At 40.4% G+C, this 22,545-nt stretch overlaps 1 protein-coding gene across 4 annotated transcripts in view; it reads right to left on the reverse strand.

The window, feature by feature from the left end:
* SGSM2 (small G protein signaling modulator 2) overlaps positions 1-22,545 on the reverse strand; it is a 507,049-nt gene that overhangs the window by 26,658 nt on the left and 457,846 nt on the right. For all 4 annotated transcript variants that reach the window (XM_082247004.1, XM_082247002.1, XM_082247003.1 and 1 more), the window contains 5 exons: positions 17,064-17,217; positions 15,720-15,784; positions 13,997-14,142; positions 5,893-6,021; positions 5,327-5,509 (listed from right to left, as the gene is read on the reverse strand). In XM_082247004.1, the coding sequence (XP_082103130.1) occupies positions 5,327-5,509; positions 5,893-6,021; positions 13,997-14,142; positions 15,720-15,784; positions 17,064-17,217 (677 nt within the window). The remainder of the gene's footprint in view (positions 1-5,326; positions 5,510-5,892; positions 6,022-13,996; positions 14,143-15,719; positions 15,785-17,063; positions 17,218-22,545) is intronic.

Below are 22,545 nucleotides of genomic sequence, written 5' to 3' on the forward strand. Positions count from 1 at the left end.
TGAGACAACTAAAATAAGTCAGTGCTGCTGGGAAGAAAAAAGGGCTCCCATGAGTACAATAAATCAGAAACTAACAGTTAGATAGATCCCCTTGCATCTGCCCAGCTTAATACTCTGATCCAGGCTTGTCTCCATGACAACACATTTTCAAAGTTAAAGCCCAATTGAACTTTCAGTTTAATGAACCTGGCGTGTATTTAGCCAATTTAAACTAAAGGTTCAGTTTGGGTTCAAAGGGGAACTAAACCCATCAATTCAACTGTTTCCAAAAACAGTTACATTCAAGGCATGTTGTGAACGATAACTATCACAGTTAGTTGTACTCGCAACTAGACTGTCAAGTCATTAATTGGCTGGTATCATAACTGATCACACGTGCAGCACCATGGCAACTGCCGATCAAACAGAGGCTAAAATGACTGCTTCCTTGCCTGTAAAGGGTAGGAGAATTTAGTTATGCTTTAACCATATCATAATGGTTTCAACCTTCCCACTTCAACAAGAAAATTCAGCTGATTACTACAGTCATGCATTGGCCTGAAATGCTAGCCTGTAATGCAACCTGTACCATTCTGCAAAGGGCCTCTGCCTGTGTTATATTCTTTGCAGAATTTCCATTATTTGAGTCTATAGTCACACAACTTTACACAGCTATCTTGACTTAGTACAAATATTTGTCTTTGGCACAATTTTCTAACAATGGAAACAAAATGTGTGACATTTAATTATACAGAAAAAACAGCCCCTGCCTACTGTGTCTTAAGGTCATCTTTTTAAAACTTTATGTCTAAAATGTACTAATTCTGCTTACTTTGTAATAGTTCATAAAAAAAATGTCATGTCTCGGATGTTACAGTAGGTGCAGAAGCCTCTACCTCCATGGCAGCCTCTACCTCCTTAAGCATTCCTACCTACTGGTGGAAAAGTATCAGTTCATACATCTGCTCTTATGTTATCAATATAGTCCATTATTGAGAGGTCCTCTGGTATTTCAAAATGTAATATAAAGAGATACGGTCTGAATATCATCAAAGACCAAGATTTTATTCAAACACCAATTGCAGAGTGTGCACAAATGTTTATATAAGCTTAGTAATAGAAAAAAAATCTGCGTAACTAGCTTTTCAATATTTTAAGAATTATCTCTGTGTTCTTCTGCAGCCAAGGATGTTGGAGAGGGATATCAATAAAAAAAACAAATGAATGGTCTTTCCTGTTTAGATAGCAGAAAAGATCATACATTACTCTGGAGAATTAATGTCATTCTGCTAAACTATGCAATAATCCTAAGATTAAATGTCAAAGAATGAGATATACAGTTTATTTGATGTCAAAGTTTTAAAGCAGCAAATCCTAAAAGGCCATCATATGTCAGAATAAGATATATCGGTATAACAAATATTATGTGTTCCATGGATTTGTACTCTACATTTACAGAGAAGAGAATTGGAGTTTAAATAATAACCTTAAGGGCTCTTTCACACAGTATGTCCGTCGGACGGACTCCGTTTATCTCAGCGGGGGATCGATCCGCCGATCCCCCGCTGAGCAGGAGAATGACAGCTGTTCTTCGCACTGTGTGCGGAGACACAGCTGTCAGAGCCCCATACATCTCTATGGGGGAATCGGATGGGAACGGACCGTCGGTCCATTCTCATCCGACCGGATCGGCTGGACGGATGGATAATAGGGTTTCCATCCGTCCAGATTTGACGGATCGGATGTCAACGGACATGCCTCCGCTGACATCCGATGCCCCATAGGGATGCATAGGGGGACCGTTCAGATTCGCAAAAAAAACTGACAGGCGGATCTGAACGGTCCGCCTGTGTGAAAGAGCCCTTATTGGTAAGGAATATACCTACACATGTGTCTCAGGTAATGCGGTTGTTGGACTGTATTAATTTGACAGAAAGATGGCAGCAATTAAGGAAAATCCATTATATTATAAGAACGGCTTTTTTAAACAGGTAAAATCTAAAAGTGGAAACACCTAAATGCCAAACTAGTTCCAAAAAGTAACCTAGAACTGTGCATATTCTACTGTAGACTGTTAGGATACTGAGATCTACAAAAGATTTCAGTGACCACACACAATTACCTTATGTATTTATTGCAGGGGGTTATGGTGTTCTGTACAATAAACCAAAACTGACACAGATGGAGTAACTTTATAGATACAGATTGTGATAGACAAACACAGAGGAAGATTAATGGTCACAGTTTGTCCATATATGCCTATGGCTAAATGCATGAGAGCCTGTTGACACCTGTCTCTGGCCTTTATGGTGCACTAATAGAGTTATGTAGGCGCTTGGAGGTTTAAGAGTTCATATAGCAAGGTAATGGCTAAAAACAAATGTAGGGGATAAAAGTGCTTGAAAGCACGAGAAGGGGGAGGCACAGGGGGGATTAATAGTCCATGTGCAAATGATAACAGTCTTTGAAGGAAATCCGTGGGGAGTCCGCAGCTCAGGGCCAGCTCATTCAATCAGAGAGAAGTCAGCTCTAAATCGGATAAGGAGGAGGGAAGAGCGCCACTTGAGTGCAAGATAGTGATTTATTGTAACACAAAATACATAGTGACTTACATCAAGGTAAGGGTAAAAGCATCTGTCAGGTCCTGGCAGTTCCGAGGTGGTGAATGGTGCTCCGCACAATCCAGGGGAGCCTTTGATCCAAGCTGCCAGACCAGCTGGCCGTGTGTGTCCGGGCAAGCGGAGGGATGCGACGGTGGAGGGAATCAGAGGGCGTCTGACATCAGCAGCAATGGGAATGGCAAGATGGCCGAGGAAGCTTCAAGACGCGTTTCGGAGTCTGCGCGAGAGCCTGGGCGGGGCATGCGCACTCCTTCTTCAGTTGAGATGATCATCACGGAGGGGAAATCTCTTATAGGCAGCTGCTGGGGGCGTATATTTAACATTTAAAGGAGCAACAGGGGCTTAAAATGGCAACAGTGTTGGGCCGGTTGTGACAGAAACTGGAGTTATCATAATATAGCTCCGTAAACAGATTACAAGAATTCAAAAGGCAAATAACAATCTATAAAAAGAATAAGTGGCATGTATAGCAGCAATTGGCAAATATAGCGACAACTACATATGGAATGTGGAAATAAATAAAATCCTGGAAGGGAGGTGTACAAGAACAATAATCAAACACTGACAATAAATAACAGTCTATGGCTGCTAAGGCTAAGGGCTATGGAAAGGCAGTATATAGAGGGAGATATAAGCAGGGCTGTACTCGGAGGTAATGTCAAACCTCATGGTTATAGAATATGGGGTTGTATACTTCCAGGATTTTATTTATTTCCACATTCCTTATGTAGTTGTCACTATATTTGCCAATTGCTGCTATACATGCCACTTATTATTTTTATAGATTGTTATTTGCCTTTTGAATTCTTGTAATCTGTTTACCCAGCTATATTATGATAAGCCCCTGTTGCTCCTCTAAATGTTAAATATACTCCCCCAGCAGCTGACTATAAGAGACTTCCCCTCCGTGATGTTTGTCTCAACTGAAGGAGTGCGCATTCCCCGCCCGGGCTCTTGCGCAGACTCCGAAACGTGTCTTGAAGCTTCCTCGGCCATCTTGCCATTCCCATTGCTGCTGACGTCAGACGCCCTCCGGTTCTCTCCACGGCCGCATCACTCCGCTTGCCCGGACACACACGGCCAGCTGGTCTGGCAGCTTGGATCAAAGGCTCCCCTGGATTGTGCGGACCACCATTCACCAACTCGGAACCAACAGGACCTGACAGATGCTTTTACCCTTACCTTGATGTAAGTCACTATGTATTTTGTGTTACAATAAATCACTATCTTGCACTCAAGGGGCGCTCTTCCCTCCTCCTTATCCTTTTATAGTGCCCTAATGTTCACTTTAACATGTTATGTCCAGGTAGCTTTCAGAATTTCTCAGGTTCTTCAGAACCCTAGGATTTAATGAGAGGACCCCAGGGGTTCCGCTACTGCTTCCATTGCAGTGGATTTATATCCACTCAGTGGCAAACTATGGTTCTTAGTACAGCTAAACTGATTGTCAGCATGATGGTACAATTTTGGTCACAGCCACTGACACCATCATCATGAGTCAGTAGGGGAGCACTTTTGTCTCTTCTAAGTTAAACTACAGAGACCATCTATTCTTGGCATGGTCCTTTAGAAAAGTCACCCCATTTACATTAAGGGGGATCTTTTCCAGGAATCCTGGACTCATCATTTCTTTTCTATTTATTTGTATCAAGCACCAGAGTGTTTTAATTTTGTTCTTTTTGCAGTATTCCTTTTTTCATGATAATGACTATAATTTGTGTCTGTAAATGTAAATCTGAAAATGTTTATTTTGCACATGATGTATGGATGATTTGCTTTTTCATGGCTGAAATAATGGATATCTGATTAGGGTGCAAGCAAGGGTAAGTCTTTTGCCTACATTATTTTAATCATAACTGTGTTCCTCTTTTTCATGCAAGGTGTGCTTGTTTTTATTAATATTATAATCTGGTGGTGATGATAGCCATTAAGTAGGTTTTTAGAATGTGTGCTTTTAAGCTGTTTTTCAAGAAAGGAGGAAGTCCCCTATCAGATTTGGAACTTTCCCCTTCTCCACATATTTCCTAGTAAACAGCAGGACCCCCATATTGCCAATTAAAGTGCTTGATTGATTTAAAGAATGATAAGTAAAATTTTATTGCACCCATGGATAGTTAGTATTTCCCAGAACTCTAATTTAAAACAAATCAAATTTAGTGTTGTCACTGTCACTGCACTGATCATCAAATTAGGCCCCAGTTTTACATTAAAGAGGTAAACTTTATAATTGTATTTATTATTTTATCCATAACTCTCTGATTATGTTAAAGTACCATAAGCTGTAGATCAAGAAATTATTTCAGAGAAGTTGAGAAAGGCTGTCTTTCTGTGCGGGAATGTCAATGAAAATGAATGGCACTGCAACACTTGAATATATGATACATTTCTGGGTGTTTACCGCAACACATAAGGGTGAATGGGCCTTTCAAACTGTTGGATATACCTAGTTGTTAACAGGTAGCTCTTTAAGGGAGCATTTTAAAGGATGCATTTAGGATGCCTACCAACCTGCAGTTAAAGAGTATTTTATATGACATGAGGTTGTGTTTATGCATTGTGCAACCATAAATAATTTTCTGGACCTCTCAAATTACAGAATTTGGGTCTGCATAAACTCCCTATTTTGATATCAAAATGTACTGTTTATAAAGATATAACTTACATGGAGTGAAATAAACATCAAACAGATAGTATTATTACAAAGAGACATGTTTAAAGTGTCCTACATCATTGCTAATAGTAGAATCACGATGAATCAGGCGTTGGACATGGCTGTCAATGCTGCTTCCAGATGAGAGTTTGGCATAAATGGCCGAATGTGATTCCTTTTCCCTTTGCTTGACAATGACTTCACAGGCTTTCCACTCCGCCATCACCTTCTGATACCTGGAGGCAATGGCTTCATCGACCTTGGGTAAAGGGCAGAAACATTAATATGCATTATTCATGAAGATGCTAAATTTTGCCACGATAAAAAATGTATATGTAAAGATAATTTACATACTGCTGGTATTTGTTAATTTTCTACATTTAAACTGTAGAAGCATACAGTCTTTGTCTGGGAGGAGCACTTTTGATGCTTGCAGGCATTATTTTAGAATTTTATACACAATGGACCTTATTGATCAAAAGTGTCTGACAGTCTGAGTAATATACCACATTTGAAACCTGTGCTGGAAAATGAAAGCTGGAAAAATTACAATATGAAGCTTGTTGATTGGAGTGGGACACTACAAGCTTTTTCAGACTGTTCAAAAATAAGGACCAATATAAAACTGAAACCTTAACTTACTCGATCCATTTCTTTCTTAGTCATCCCAAACTTGTAATGGCCAAGCAAGAATGGCCAAACTTCTTTGCGGATATCATGTTCCACTCCTCCGTAATACACCAACCGCAGCAGTTCCAGCTCTTTGTAATTCTGTGGGGATAAAACCAGAGTCTCAGCACTTTGCAACCCTGTCTCTCAATAGGGATTACTTTTCTGTTCCAAAGAGACTATAGATAGCCAGACCAGAAAAAAACCTGATAGGAGTTCTAATTCTCCCCACTTTATTCAAGGCTAACAAAAAATTTGGGCTGGATTTACACTTTAAAGTGTATGTAAAGCTTAACAATCAACTTATTTGCTCCCTTATGGTCTGTTAACTATACCATTGAAAGTATTTAGTTATATTTGTTTGATAGGTGCCAAATTCTCAGTTAATTCTGCCAGAAATCGTGTCAGCTGATAAGAGTGAAGCACAGGCAGAAAACACAGTTATTAGTCATATTGTTCTCAGCTGAAGACTTCAGAATTTCCTCCATGCCTTTAACTCCTTCCAACAAACTCCCTCAGGGCAAATATCACTGTGCTTCTTAAACAAAATAGGTCTCAAACAATTTAGTAGTTACAGACCAATTCCCCTAGTCAACGTAGATCTCAAATTTTTTTCCAAGATCCTCGCTAATAGGCTATCCCCACTTAGCCCAGATTATCCACAATGATCAGGTAGGAGTTATCCCCCAATGCAAGGCATGAGACAACATACCAGGGTGACAGATCACATTCATTTGGTCAGGTCGAAGACCTATCTCCTCATGCTCCTTTCCACTGATGAAGAGAAGGCCTTTGTGCTGACTGGCAATTTCTGTGATCCACACTCTCGTATGTAGGCCTAGGCGTCCATATGCTATCCTGAATTTTGGCCCTTTATTCTTTCCCACAAGCTGTGGTAAAAATTAATCAAACACGCTCTGATTAACTTGAGTTGTTGGATGTTACCAGACAGTGCTGCCCCTTATTGCCTTTAATTTTTGTGTTGACCCTGGAACTGTGGTTATTGTGTTCTATTGGGGTTATTTCAGATCACTCCTAACCCGGATCAGTTATTTGCGGCCAACGTCCGTCCCTTATTGTCTAAAATACAGCTGAACAAAAATGGAGAGTCCTAAGTCTGACATGGTTTGGGAAGTGCAACATTTTGAAGATGACAACTCTACCACAGACATTGTACATGATTAAAACCCCTCACATCCTGATCCCTTTGTTTTTTTTAACATTTACATTAGCTACTTCCCAGAATTATATGGGGGGGAAAAAACCTTGTATAAGTACATAAATTGCATTGCAGTGCAGTATACAAAAGTATATAAATTTATATAAATATAATTTTTTTGCATACGCGCAGGGTGGACCTTTTGGTCTTTTTTTCACAACCTTGTATAAGTATCCCTCTCTCTTAACCCTCACCAAGCACAAAGGGAGTATTTGACTACCAGATGTCCTATTATACTACAAGGCCTTACATTTAGTTAGTGGTGAGCTGGTGTACTCAAGCTGCAATAAAATCTTAGTTTGGGATCAAACAGGAATACTCCCTGGTCCCATTGTCATGTATTCCCTGGCTACTGTCAGGATGATTGCCATCCCTCATTATGCACCAGATTGTAGGAGCTACGTTCAAGGTGGTTTCATCCACTTTCTTCTTAATAGAGATTTTCCTGCACATGTCTCCTTTGATCCCTTTACTGAAAGACATAAAGTTTGAATCCAGCAATACAAATAAGCACCTTGATCATCTCTTGGAAACAGGATCATTTTGAGGTATGCACATTGTGACATCTTCTAGATGTGCATCGCTGTTATCCATACAACACTGTAGGACTGTCCTATTGATATTTGGTCAGCATACCACATCTGGCATTTCTTGAGGACACTATAGCTTGAATGGGTAGCTTACACGACACTACTACATTTGAAAACGTATGCATGGATACGTCTTATGTGCCTCATCGTTGGTCACAGCTGTACAAACTTCTGGTCTCTCCCCTCCAGAATACATGCCAAATACAATTGTAAATGGGAAGAAGCTTAGCAAATTGCTTTTTCTTTGGCACAAATAAACGGGCTGTATTGTTTGCACATAAATCACCCAATGCCAACAAGTTTACAAGAGCAGGGATATTGGATTCTATTTCGGTGGCACAGGGTCCCAACTATGCTACACAAAATCTTCCCTTAAACATCCAACTTATGTTGGCATTGTAATCAGGAAGAGGGCTCTTTCTTACATATTTTTGGGAGATGCTAAAAGATTTGCCTGTTCTGTGAACAAGTGAGGCAGTTAGTACTTAAACTTACTTCAATGGAGTTGGGCAATCATCCCATGGGTTACTTACCTCAAGTTAATAGCGTCCAGTTCACCTTTTAAATGTGCCACTCTAATCTCACTTTTGTTGGCCAAAGGTAATGATATTGAAATCATGGAAAATCTTAAGATCTCTATGTACCACTGAGTGGTATAATTTCTTAACACATGGTATCCTTGTACAATCTTCCCATGTTCTGCTGCATATCAGGAGCCACCACATCCCTCTACTGTAAGAAAGACTCCAAACCATTTTGGACCACCCCATGGATCTGAAAATTGGCTTTATGCTACAGTGCTTTTGATGGTTCTCTGCTTTACGCTTTGGTTAGGTGTTTTCTGCCTTAAGCCCTGCCCCACTGGTGCATTTTCCCCCCACCTCTGTCCCTTCTTTTCCCCCTTGCTAGTTTTTCTTTTTCCCTGCAAGACAGTGGAGGAATTCCCCTTTACACCTTACCATCCATTATATTTTCCACATTTTACTAGATACTAGGTAAGAGGAATAAACACATCCCCCATGGCTTTTCTTCATAGCAAATTATTAAATAAGAGAAAAAAATGGGCCAAAAGTATCCTATTTACTTCTCATGTATTTACTTCACAGTCTGCTTATCAAATAAAGAACTTGTAGGCAGCTCTTTGCTGAACTGGGAATTGTCACCATTAGATAAATGTAATCATTAAGGTTGTAGGATGTGCCCTGAATTTGTGGCTTTTCCTTACGATAGCTGTGTACGCTTATGATGCAACAAATTTATCTTATCAGGAAAAGAGATTAAAAACAAAAGTATAAACTAGAAAGGGGAAATTGCACCAAATGATTTATGACTTGTGTCCAAACTACAATTAAAAAATGATACGGCTTCTGTTTTTTCTCTTAGGAATTGATCTAATAACTAAAAGATAGCGAATAACTAGAAGATAGCAAGTGAATGAGCTAATATTCCACCTTTACCACATAACGGTAGAGGAGTCTACGTGTGATTTTCATATCCCTCTACTAAACTTTGGAGCAACACAAAGTAAGATTGAGAGTGTGTCAGGTGCTTGTCCAGAACATATAAAGTATGTGTCATGTTTAAAGTGTTACCAATGCAAAATTTTTAAAATTAAAAAATAAACAAGTTATACTTACCTGCTTTGCACAATGGTATTGCACAGAGCTGCCTCAAACCTCTTCTTTTGGGGTCCCCTGCCAGCGTTCATGTCTCCTCCTCTTTTTCATGTGCCCCATAATAAGTTCCTTACTATGGGAGCACACGGTGGCGTACTTTCTCCTGAGTTGTGTACTGAGCCCCCCCTCCTTCCACCCCACTACATTTTATTGACAGCAGCATGAGCTAATGGATCCTGCTGCTGCCCAAGTTCCTATATAGAAAGTAAGGCGAGAAGAGATGCAGCTGTGCACACAGGGAAGAGGAGGACAGAAATATATAAAATGTTTTTTTACCTTAATGCATTAACAGCAATGATTAACAGCACCTTTGCTCAGACCTTGTGCCTCAGTCTCCCTGACCATCTAGCTTAATATCTAAGCGATCATGCACAAACGCTGTACCTCTGTCAGCTCGCTGTCTCTTTCCTACTGCTCCCTGCTACTCTTTCTCTCAGGCTCGGGCTTCTGTCTGTCCTGTTCCAGACAGCATTGTGCAATAGTTCTGATTACCCTAAGTCTCCATTCACACTGGTACAACTTGTCAGGCGACTTGGTCAGCCTGACAAGTCACGCACCGTAGCGTCCCATAGTGTAGTACAGGAACGGTTCTAATAGGAGCGACACAAGTCGCTCCGACTTAGAAAAAAGGTCCTGTACTACTTCGGGGCGACCTGGAGCGACTTGCATAGACATTCATTTTATGAAGTCCGCGCAAGTCGCGCCGAAGTTGCGGTGCACGCGACTTCACAGGTCGCCCCCTAAGTCGGAGCGCCATAGTGTGAACCCAGCCTTAGAACCCAGCACACACCTGCACCATCAGTGTGTCTGTTCTCAACAAAACCTGGCCTAGTCTACCATTTAACACTTTCTCCTACATTTTCACTATGGCAGAGTCTTGCATTGCCACACTACATATTGTTGATTGTCTCTTGTTCTGTCATATGTTCTGGTGCTTGAAACATTTCTTTAAACACTTAACCACTTAAGCCCCGGAAGATTTTACCCCCATTCCGACCAGGGGGTATTTTGCGATTCGGCACTGCGTGACTTTAACGGACAATTGCGCGGTCGTGCGACGCTGTACCTAAACAAATTTGGCGTTCTTTTTTTTCCCACAAACAGAGCTTTCTTTTGGTGGTATTTGATCACCTGTGCGATTTTTTGATCATGCGCTATAAACAAAAAAAGAGCGTCAATTTTGCAAAAATAGCAATATTTTTCACATTTTTTTATATGAAATTCCCCCCAAAAAAAATGTAAAAATCAAAATTTTTTAACATTTTCGGCCAATTTGTTTTATGCTACCTATGTTTGGTAAAAAAAAACGCAAAAAGCGAGGAGAATGACAGGTGGCTTGTTTACACAAGCTGCCTGACATTCTCCCTCTCCCCCGCCGATCGCCGAGTGACCGGCGGACATCGGGTCCGCTGGTAACACGCGTGGGGGGGTCCGTGACCAAGCGGGAGCGGGAGCACGCCTCCGGGGGCGCGCGCTCGCTCCCTAGACCCTCACAAGCTAGTGACGTAGCCCTACGTCACTTTGCCTGTGAGGGGCTGACTGCCGACGTAGATCGGCGTTAGGCAGTCGGCAAGTGGTTAAGGACCTGGCCTATTTATGACACTTGTTGTTTACAAGCTAAAAATCTGTATTTCTTGCTGGGAAACCCCTAAACATTATATATATATTTTTTTAGACCCTAGAGCAGCCTTTTTCAACCAGGGTGCCCAGGCACACTGGGGTGCCTTGAGGTTTCTTCAGGGGTGCCTTGGCAAAATGCTTAAAAATTGCCCAGAAATTGTATACAAGCCAGTGTGTGTATAAAGCCTGCCTTTTAGTTACACAAAGCCACCATTACAACCTTCTTACTGTTTGACCCTCCCCTGCACCTCTGTGCCTCAGTGTTGGAGTCACATTAGCTGAGTGAAGGAGAAAAAATAAGGGAGAAGAGACTAGTCAGTATCAGTTTGCAAAAGTGGATTTGCTTTGGAAGATTAACTCACCTCTAAGTTTGGGTGTCCTACTTGTATGGATGGTATTGCATTATGTAAAACTATTAGAAAGGTTTATACATTTTAGAATAGGGTGCCTCGAAACTATCCATAATTTTTAAAGGGTGCCTCGACTGACAAAAGGTTGAGAAACACTGCCCTAGAGAATAAAATGGAGATTGTTGCAATACTTTATTGCATATTGCAATAAAAAAACAGTAAAGTTAGCCAATTTTTTTTTTATAATGGGAAATATTAAACTATTGATGAGTAAATTGATGCCTAACATGTCATGCTTTAAAATTGCGCACACTCGTGGAATGGCGACAAATATTGATACCTTAAAATCTCCATAGGCGACGGTTTAAAAATTTCTACAGGTTACTAGTTTAAAGGTACAGAGGCGGTCTAGGGCTAGAATTATTGCTCTCGCTCTAGTGATCAGGGTGATACCTCGCATGTGTGGTTTGAACATCGTTTACATATGTGGGCGCAACTTGCTTATGTGTTCGCTTCTGTGCACAAGTTGGAAAGGACGGGGCGCTTTAAAAAATTTTTTCTTATTTATTTTACTTCATATTTTTTATTTTTACACTGTCCCTTTAAAAAAAATCTTTTTTGATCACTTTTATTCCTATTACAAGGAATGTAAACATCCCTTGTAATAGAAATAGGCAGGACAGGTCCTCTTTATTGTGAGATCTGGGTTCAAAAAGACCGCAGATCTCACATCTAACCTTAAAAGCAATAAAAGAAAATGTAATTTTTTAACTAAAAAAAAATAGGCCCATTAAGGCTGCTGGGCAGAAGCAACGTGTGGCATTGCTCCGGTCCTTCAAGGCCAGAGAGTTGAGTGGAGGCCATCTTGCCCTCATTCGACTTCTTGCACAGCACCTGAGAGGAGCCGATCACTTTCCCTGCTATAGACAGCTCCGGTAAGCAGAGAAAACGACCGGAAAGCGGCAGGAAGGGGGTGGGTACCTCTCCGGCCGCCCAGAAAAGTGATCCCATGGGGAATCCGCCGCTAAGACCACTTTTATGTAAAAGAGGACCGCCGGCCGAGTAGAGAAATACCGGGGTATTTACTGCCATAACCTCGGTATTTAACATCAAAGTATCGACGTAAATACACAGTGGGCAGCCTGGAAGTGGTTAATGATGTACATTTATTACTGTATTTGGGATATCTTTTGCAACTAATAGGAGCATAACCTAGAGCAGGCATGCCAAACGGATGTATTATGGGTCACATGCTGCCCTCTTACTTCTACTCTGTGGCCCTCAGCTGGTTTAGGGTTATAAAACTATTGTAGCCCTAGCTTTTCTCACTTCCTAACCTAATTTCCCAGCTAAATATACTTCAGGAAATGTGGTATGGCCTCTTTCTCTGCGATTGCACCTGCATACATATTTATACTCAATACTCTGGCGAGATCTGTATATTTTGGGCAGATGCTGTATGGAGTCGAGCAGGTACCACACAAGAGTGGGTTTGTAGGTGCATATCCCTGCTATGACTGTGCAGGGAGAGTGAGGGCAGAAAGGAATAAGAGCATGAAAGACTAATCTCTATGCTGTTTTAAAAGCTCCCTGTACCAATATCTGGGTGACAGCCAGCTTGAATAAAGAAGTGAAACAAAAGAGAGGGGTTTGGTTCCACGCAATATTTTAAGAAGCTAGGAAAGCGGTTTTAAAGCTGCTACCTCCCCAAAAAACCTTCTCTAGTAGAGAGAAGTGTTTTGATAGTGAAAAAGGTGTATAGTGGGTAGGGGGCTGCTTTACATATATTATATAACCTTAATATAAGAAAAGTGCTTAGTGCTTAAATATAGATGTGAAAATTCATAGTAATACAATCAAACTTATAGGTATAAGGCACATATCATACAAGCAATATCTATTAATGTGACCAAAATTATATATATAAAATAGAAATTAGTTCATGAGCAAAAGAAAGTGTCAAGTGTTCTTTAAAAGTGCTAAGCGCTGTGCAATAACATAGACCTGTGGCTCATATATGGTGGAAATCCTTTCCTTTAAAACACGTTTCACATTTGGAGACCTATACCAACCACAAGGGTCCTCGCACTCGCAGCATGACAGTCCTTGGCACTCTTGTCGGTGACCTTTGTCCTGTGGCATCCCCGTATTAGGATGATGAGGCCTCTAGCACATGTCTGATGGCATCCACATATCCATATGTTACATGTGCTAGAGGCCTCATCATCCTCACACGGGGGTGCCACAGGAAACAGGCCACCGACAAGAGTGCAAGGGACTGACATGCTGCGAGTGCGAGGACCCCCGCAGTTGGTATAGGTCTCCAAATGTGAAACGAGTTTTAAAGGAAAGGAACTCCACCGTATATGAACCTGCTACCGAGCTAATTCCTCACAGTTATGAGGTTTGTATATTTAGTTGTGCTTTAAGATGGCAATACCATAACCTGGGTACCATGGCACCATTTTAATTCTGTTAACAAGGCACTTACTTTATTTATGAAATTACATTTTGCTAGTAGAATAGAAATTAAATTTTAATAAAACAGGCATAACATCTGCTCCTGCAATTTTTCCTCTTGAAGTGAAGCTCCAACTGAAAAATTGATAATATTTAGTTTACCTTCATATCCTTTTGATATTTGCTCCACACTTCTTTGGTAAGGCCACCTGAAGCATCGGTGGGTTTGTCTGGTGGAATAATGGAGTGATGTACAAGGGCAGACAGATGAGTTCGAACTGTGGACAGGTGACGGCAATAGGCAAGCCCTGATGAGAAGTAGGACAACAGTTTTTTAAAGAACATATGTGTAAATGGCACATGCTAAATAAGACTAAAGGACAATCAGCAGTTATTTTACAGCTACAAGAATTCAGTACACTGCATGAATTTTCTGGTCGACCTGTTGTTAATATCCACTATTCCAGTCCAATTTTGAAATGCCCCCACCCCCATTCTTAGCCTATTCTGGCTACCCAATTCAATGATCACCCCAGCATCCTGCTTCAGTGAGATTACTGACAATGGTTGCAGAGCCTGGGTGGTGACATCACTCATAGACTTGCTAGCACTGGGAGCTGACCATGTGACTGGGTCAGAGAACCTTCAGAATAGTTTTCATAGATTAGAATAGGCTTAGAGTATAAGCAGATTGTAAAGTCCTGTTGAAAAAAAAAAATTAACTAACATGTTATACTTACCTCTTCGGTGCAGTTGGTTTTGCACAGAGTAGCCTGGATCCTCCACTTCTCTGGTCCCTCGTTACTGCTCCTGGCTCCTCCCTCCTTTTCAGTGCCCCCACAGCAAGCAGCTTGCTATGGGGGACCCGAGCCGAGCTGCAGCTCCGCATGTCCATTCAGACATGGAGCTGCCGTTCAGCCAATCAGGAGGGAGAGTCCCAGATGGCCGAGGGACTCGTGGACATCGCTGGACAGAGAGGGGGCACAGGTAAGTATTGGGGGGGGGCTGGGGAGGTTGCTACACCAAGAAGGCTTTTTATCTTAATGCATAGAGTGCATGAGGATAAAAAACCTTCCTGCCTTTACAACTCTTTTAAGTATAATAAATATTTGTGTGGAGTTCTACTTTAAAGGATAAGTTCACCTTTCTAGAAAAAAATAATAGATGCACACATTTTTGCAGAAAAAAAATGTGCATTTATTATTTTTTTCTACAAAGCACTGAATTCGTGATCAGTGGATGCAGACAGCCCTGCAGCTTTCTGCTCATACCTTCATATGGGCTTGTGAATGAACTATGAGAGCGCTCATCAGCCCCCTCGCAGTTCTTTCAGAACTACACATCAACTGTGGTGGATGATGGTGCTTGTAGTTTATTCCTAGAAAGATGCGGCTGTGTGGGCGGAGCCCCACATGGCTACGCTGCTTTCAAGAGTTGACAGCGGGAAGATGATTCCCTGCCTGCTTTCACACTGAGGGAGGAACTGGCAGTAGGAGCTGAAACATGTTCCAAAAGGTAAGCATAACCTTTAAATCTGTAAAAACTATCTCAATACTGGTAAAACTGATATTTTCGTGTCTGTTTTCTTTTACTTCCATCATTCTATTTATTCTGGCACTATTACCATAGCCCAAGAATATCTGAAACCTAAACATTTTAGGAAATGTCCTTGTGCCTTCATACAGCAACCGCCTTCTCATAACCATACCCAAATTCCAGAAAAGCCACAATCCTATGGCAGCAAAAATGGTTCCTTTTCATGATCAAACTGGGTGAAAGTTTCTTTTGCTGAACAAACTATTATTATTCTGGGTGCTTCTGCTACATTTTTAACCAGCTGATATATTGGTCAACTTAATTTTAAAGAATCTATATCTTTACTTACAACCATAGAATGCTCGAGAAACAATCTGTCTCTTCATATTTTCACATAAGAGTTTGAGTGGTGTCCTGTAGATGAACAAATAATTCATTGTCACATGTGAAAGAAGTGGCACACAATATTTGTATTTTCCATTACAATGTTATTGTTGGTGGTGCATTTTTTTTTATATAATAATATTAAAAAAATACAACTTTTATATGATATTGAACATCAATACCAACATTGGGGGCGATGTTTGAAAAAGTAAAGACTAGATGTCCTCCACAGAAGACCTGCCCAGAAAAATGTCAGCTGGAATGTGCCTGGTTTAACACTTGCATGACCAATGGTCACTGATTCCTAGATACCCTGGCAAATTTTGCAGGGCAGTATCGGCACGAGTTGGTTATCTTGACAATAACTCCATGATTAATTTGCATACCTAGATATATTTTTATGTTAAAGAATATATTAGGTTTTTTTTTTTTTAGTATAATCTTTTAATAAAATCCCATCTCTATTTTTCTTTAACTTCAGGCAGACAAATGCACAAAACTGCTAAAAAATAAATAACATTGTATGCATATATTTGTTTTAATACTGGAATTGTATCCAACAATTCTAGTATTAAACAGAAGCACATTATCACCTTCAGGCTACAGGGGCATCCACAGCCTGAAGGCTTATTTTTTAAATACTCCTCCAGCATGCATGTGAACATTATGCCATAGCTGACATAGTGATAGTAATCATTGATTGGAAACCACTCTGGTTTCTGTTCATTAGTAGGGACCTGAAATATCAGCCAAAGCCAGGTTTGAAAGCTAGCAGCTGCACAACGTGCTGGTGGCTAAATATCAAAGGGGAATATTTATTACAATTATCAGAAACTCAGGGCAAGTGCTAAAGCATTGTGGGTCAGAAGGTATTAGGGTCTTAAAGTCTTTTACCTTCCCCCCTTTGTTATACGTTATTCAAAGAGACCACAATTCCTTTTATCTTGAACTGTGCTTAGAAACAAAGAATAACGTATTTAGAGCTATCACAGAGCTGATGACCCTCTCTGTCACCATGTGACCAAGCACCATGCACCAGCGCTGTCACATGCTCCTTCATACACAGAAGCACTGGGTATTTTCTTCAGCCCCGGTGGCTAAATGCATTAGTGGAGGAATGAAGGAAAGGTGGACATAATGTACAGTGCTGGGGAGGGGGCAATACAGTGAACCTACTGCATTTGCCTGCATGAGCAAAGCATAAATGTGCTTTAAATTCCTTGGTTTAAGCAAAGACTTCCAGTTCCTAAAAACACATTTAGAAGTTGCTAAGAATATAACTCACTGACACACACAGGCTAAGACTCACCTGTCATGGGTGCAGCTGCAGCAGCTGGGAATATCATATGGAGAGCTTCCTGTGGAGCAGGATAGACAAGAAGATCCCTGACTGCAAGGCTCATTATGTTGCCAGGGCATGAGATTAGCACCAAAGCCTTGCATTTCTATCACGTCGCCAGAGTCTGGAGAGACATATCAATCAGACATTGGACACGATGGATACAGCCAATATGTACTGTGTTTAAAAACAAACAGGGTATTGAACACACACCTACATGCACTCATGATGCATCATCTGTCAATAGGAAGTGTCCTTACTTTTATTTTCATGCTCCACTTTGTAGTACATCAGCTCATTATCTTTATGTAGAGTTTTTTTTTTTTGGGTGGGATTCGTCGCTCAGAGAGAAGCGAGGGACAACACAGTCAAGGTCTTGAACTTGATCCATGCGGTCTGCACCAATAACACTCAGAGTGTCTTTCTCAGCACAGACGCTGAGAAAGTGTTTGACCGTGTGAGCTGGCGGTTCATGTATGCTGTACTCCGCCACATTGGTTTAGTGGAAACTTTGCTCAAGTGGATCGGTTCGATCTACACTGACCCTTCCGAACAGGTGAAGGCGAATGGCCTTCTGTCCAGCCCTTTTCGCTATCCAGAATGGCACCAGGCAGGGGTGTCCCCTGACACCCCTCCTCTTCGCTCTCCCCCTGGAACCTATTTTGGGCGGGGTGTGCTTGAACCCAGATGTGGGGGGGATTCGAGTGGGCTCAGATCATCATAAGGTCTCGGCCTACACCGATGACATACTCTTTTCCATCTCCAACCCGATGATCTCTCTTTCTAATTTGATGAAGGAATTCAACTTGTATGGCACGATGTCCAATATGGCACGATGTCCAATATGAAGATCAACTTTAGTAAGTCTGAGGTGATGGGGGTGAAGTTGCCTGCCCTAATGGCAAGGACTCTACAGAACAGTTTTGGATTTAGATGGACGGACAGAGCACTCCAATATTTGGGCATTCTGATCCCCTTGGACATATCGCAAATCTTTTCTCTTAACTCCCCCTCCTTCGTGACCCAGACTAGGTTGCTTTTGGACAAGTGGCTGCTAGGCACGCACTCGTGGTTTGGGAGGTGCAATCTTCTAAAGATGTGTATCTTTATGTAGAGTTTTTTTTAAAGTGACAATGTATTGAGCAAAGCTTTTTAATAAATATTTCTAGATTATATAATCGGGTTTGTAGGATTAGGTATAGGTGACATGGAATTTATATATTTATTTATCTTGAGTGAAAGAGTGACATAATAAGAGGGAATTAAAAAAAGGCCATTATTTTGAGCAAGCTCAATGGATGTTATGTTTTAATACTATTTTCCATTAATCATCTTAGTTCTATGAATTATTAGCCATTGTGCACAAACTGATGTGCAGTGCAGTCTTCAGGCAGATGCTGGTAGGCTAAATGACCAACAACTTGTCTTTCTTAAGCAGGCCACAGACAGTGCAAGTTTCTTTTCTTTTCTACTTCTTACAATGGTCACCAGGAGGAAAACAAAAATTGACTCTCCCCAGAGGGGACACGGCACTAAAAACCTGACAGATGTTCTAACTATTTCCTACACTATCCAAAACTAAAATAAAGTTATGACCTTAGATAAACTTTACATTCTGGAAATCCTATAAAAACTTGTGCTTTCTTGAAATATATTGTGTATTATAAATCCTGAAAGTGAAAGTATTGTAATACACTAAATAAATGCCTCTGCATTGTATTCTTGTTTTAATTTAGCAAGGCTTCATCCAATCTTGTATGCCTTCTGCAAGTAATTCTATAGTTCAATTCAATGTATCCATAGGATAAACTATAAGGCTCCATGTACACGGGATGTTGTAAATGGCCGTTTAGGAGCAGTTGGGCGTTTTTTTCAGAAGCCCCTGAACCCACCTACATGTTATCTTATCTGTCAATGTACACAGGGTCGTTTACAGTCATTTGCAGGCAGTTGAGTTCAGGGACGTTTTTTGGAAAGCGTTTTTCCATTTTAAAGGGAAATTATTTTTTTGACCTCTAGGAATGGTTCTAAACGCAAACGCCCGCAAACGCGGGTGCAAATGTGACCTAACGGACGTTTCAAACGTCCTAAAAATTCCAGCATTCAAAGGGACTTTTAACAACGTCCCGTGTACATGGAGCCTAAATGTATTGTTTAGAGACATTCTACATGTTAGCAGGATAAATAGCTGGGACTTTTTATAAAGCAGGAATAATATTAGTACACATATCTTTCTATGATTGTTTTTTTGTATGATTTTAAATGGCTGAATGTTTGGTTTGTGTTGGTTATAATTCTGCAGTGGCAGTTAATGTTCCCTGTTCACTGTAGGATAAATGCAGAACTGGAGCTGTGATGCCCCTAACTCTCTCATCATTTTTGAACAAATTAGTATACCCATCTAATATAGACTAAAGCCCCGTACACACGTACCGATGGTCGGCTTACAAATGTTCCTCTTTTCTCCCCGGGATGTCGGTGTCTGCTGAAAAGTGCAAAGACAGCACAAGGACAGCACAAGAATTTTGTCCGCCGACTGCAGAAGTGATGTCATGTAATGGTTAACTTTCCCTGTGTTTTCTATTTTCTGAGCATGCCCAGTCTTGCAAATCTGCGGTCTGTCGGCCGAATTGTGTACTGACAGGCGAACAATCGTCCGTTCTGGTGTCGGCATACAAATATTTTCATGTTTGCACGAAAGACTTTTGTCCGCGGATTGTGCGCAGACATCTGTCGGAGGCACCATACTAACACGCGTACAATCGGCAGATCCTTCGTCCACCGACGTTTGTATGCCGACGATCGGTACGTGTGTACGGGCCTTTACTTTGCCAACTATTTGTATCAGCACAATGGACATCCTTAAAGCAGAACTCCATCCAAATCACTAAATACACAGTTGCAAAAAACATTTTGTATTGCTGTCTTAAAGGATATGTACTTATATCCGGCCTTGCTTGTGTTTCACAAACCAATGACAAATCTATACAGCCAGACAGATGACACCCTTATTTAATAAGTCAGCTCTTCAACTCTTTTTTATTACCTCTCTACCTCTAGCCTGTAATAAATCAATGTAACTACCTCTGACTAACAGCAGAGAGATAACTCCAGTAAATCTGAACCAGGATGAAAGAGAGGGATGATCCTGGCTGGGCAGTGTGGCAGAGGTATATGAATTACAGAAATGGATATTCAGAATGACATTTTTATTTTACAAATAAAAAAACAAGTAGATATTTATTTTACTGTGTATTTAGCAATTTTAGGTACTCCAGACAAACCTCTAACGACAGAGTTGAAATACATACAGTATATGCTAAGTTACTTGACAAAGAATATGCAATTCTGTTAAGCTATTTTTGTGTTTTACACTTCTCTGCCATACTGGACAGCCAGAACGATCAGGCTGCTTTTTCGTGGGTTAGCATTACTGCTTCAGCTGCTTCCTTTTATTAGCATTTTGCTCACTAGACTGAAGTGATGATGCTGATTTGTCCAGCGAAGAAAAAAAAGTAATTACTGGAGTCCATACATAATCTGCAGGGTTTATTTAATAAAAATCAATCGGTCCAGTATACAGCGGGAAGTGAAATAGTTTCAGCTTGCAAAGCCTTACTCATAGCTCATTCCAGTGAAGAAGTCCGAAACGTTGAGGTGACACAGAAAGCCGAATTGCTAAACCAGGAAATTGGTTTGTCCCATGTCTGGCTATACAGTGTGGAAGAGTTGTGTAAAACACAAAACTGCCTAAACAGGCAGGCAAAACAGTACACATAATTCTTTTTAATGTTTGCCTGAAGTTCAGGTTATTCTGCAAAAATGAACATATTTAAAAATATTCGGGCCTTTCAGCTTCCCCCATGACATGAATTAAGTTACCAAATGCATGCTCTAGGTCAATGCTTAAAACGTCCAAGCACAACGAGCAAAGTACACAAAAAGAGCCAGGCAATTCATTTCTGCTGGGCAGCAAGCCATGGTAAGATGTTCACATCATAATCCTTACCACAAAGAAAGGGATTAATAAAAAAAAACTTAATTCAGCACAGGTGTATAAGGAACATGACAAGGAACATATAGGGAATACTGATTCATGCATCAAATCAACTGTCAGGTGCAATGAGGGAATTTACTAAACAAGCACCAGCTGTGGCAGCAAAAGCAAAAATAAAAAGAAATTGAGGTCACCCATTCCCCATATATTTTTATTTTTTCAATATCAGCCAACTGACATATTGCCATTATTTGTATAAAAATTTTAATTTGAACAATTTGGAAAAAACATCTCAATCGTAGGCAACGTTAAATGGTTTACATTTCCTAAAGAAAGGTAGATCATTAATTCCTGATTAATTTTGATCAGTGGGAAAGGGGTTAGGTATAAGCAGTAAAAAAAAAAGAAATTTGCAGCTAAGTACACGCATGCTAAAACGTATAAAAAAAGTTGCTAAGGAAAGCCAAGGTTAATGAAAAAATGCTCTTCACCTTAATTCTTCAGGGAGGGAGCTGGATGGCCAAAACCATACTGCATCTTATATTATGATACAAGATTACAAATTAATTGTATAAAAGAACAAGATGCCCGCCCCCCACCACCATGTGCAACAATTGTTTGGATTAAGGTAAGACCAATAATTGAAAGGGCCCAAGAAAAAAAGTATAGCAAAAAATGAAAAGTAACCAAGTGTAAAAAAATATAAAATTTATAAATAAAAGTTTACAAAATGTAAAATCAGAACCCCACAGAACCTAAAGATCCAGATGAAAGGTACCACAGTCGTTGAAGAATTATAAGTGAACAGCATCCTCATTATTTTGTTCCATTCATCATTTGTTTGGGAAGCTGCAAAATTGGCCACATGCAAAGGTCGAGCATGTTGCAAACACCAGCAGACAAGGGAAAGCAAACCCTGTAACAACAGTGATGTCATTATCGTCAGGCAAGGATACATCGTATGCATACAAGAGTCTCCATTATGAGCATTTCATCAGTGATTAAGGCAAGCATAAGCCTTCCATGCTGCAATTGTATCATCTATAGCTGTGTTCTATGAGGTGGAATAATAAAGTGTAAAAGGGGAAAGCCAAGACATTTGGTTTAGGCTGCCTGCTGAATACATTACCTCAACTTATTAAATATAATATATATTTGCTATTCATGCTAAAGAGACGCCCTTTAACCTGTACAATACAATTAAACATTTACTTTTGCCTAAAGGCTAATTTCACCTAAAACTACCAATGTGGGTGGGTTTAAGTGTATTTATAGCCATAACATGCACAAATCCACCCGAAGATAAAAAAATATAAGTCTTATGTGGAGGTATTACAAAATTAAAATTGTGCTACAAGAATCTGTTTTCAATGTATTAAAATTATCTAAAAATAAAAAAAAAATAATAATCTTGCCAAATAAAATGTCCTTATGTAAAGCAAATGGTCACTTTTG

The sequence above is a fragment of the Pelophylax lessonae genome (genome assembly GCF_965119305.1).
Source record: "Pelophylax lessonae genome assembly, chromosome: 2".
Lineage (NCBI taxonomy): Eukaryota > Metazoa > Chordata > Amphibia > Anura > Ranidae > Pelophylax > Pelophylax lessonae.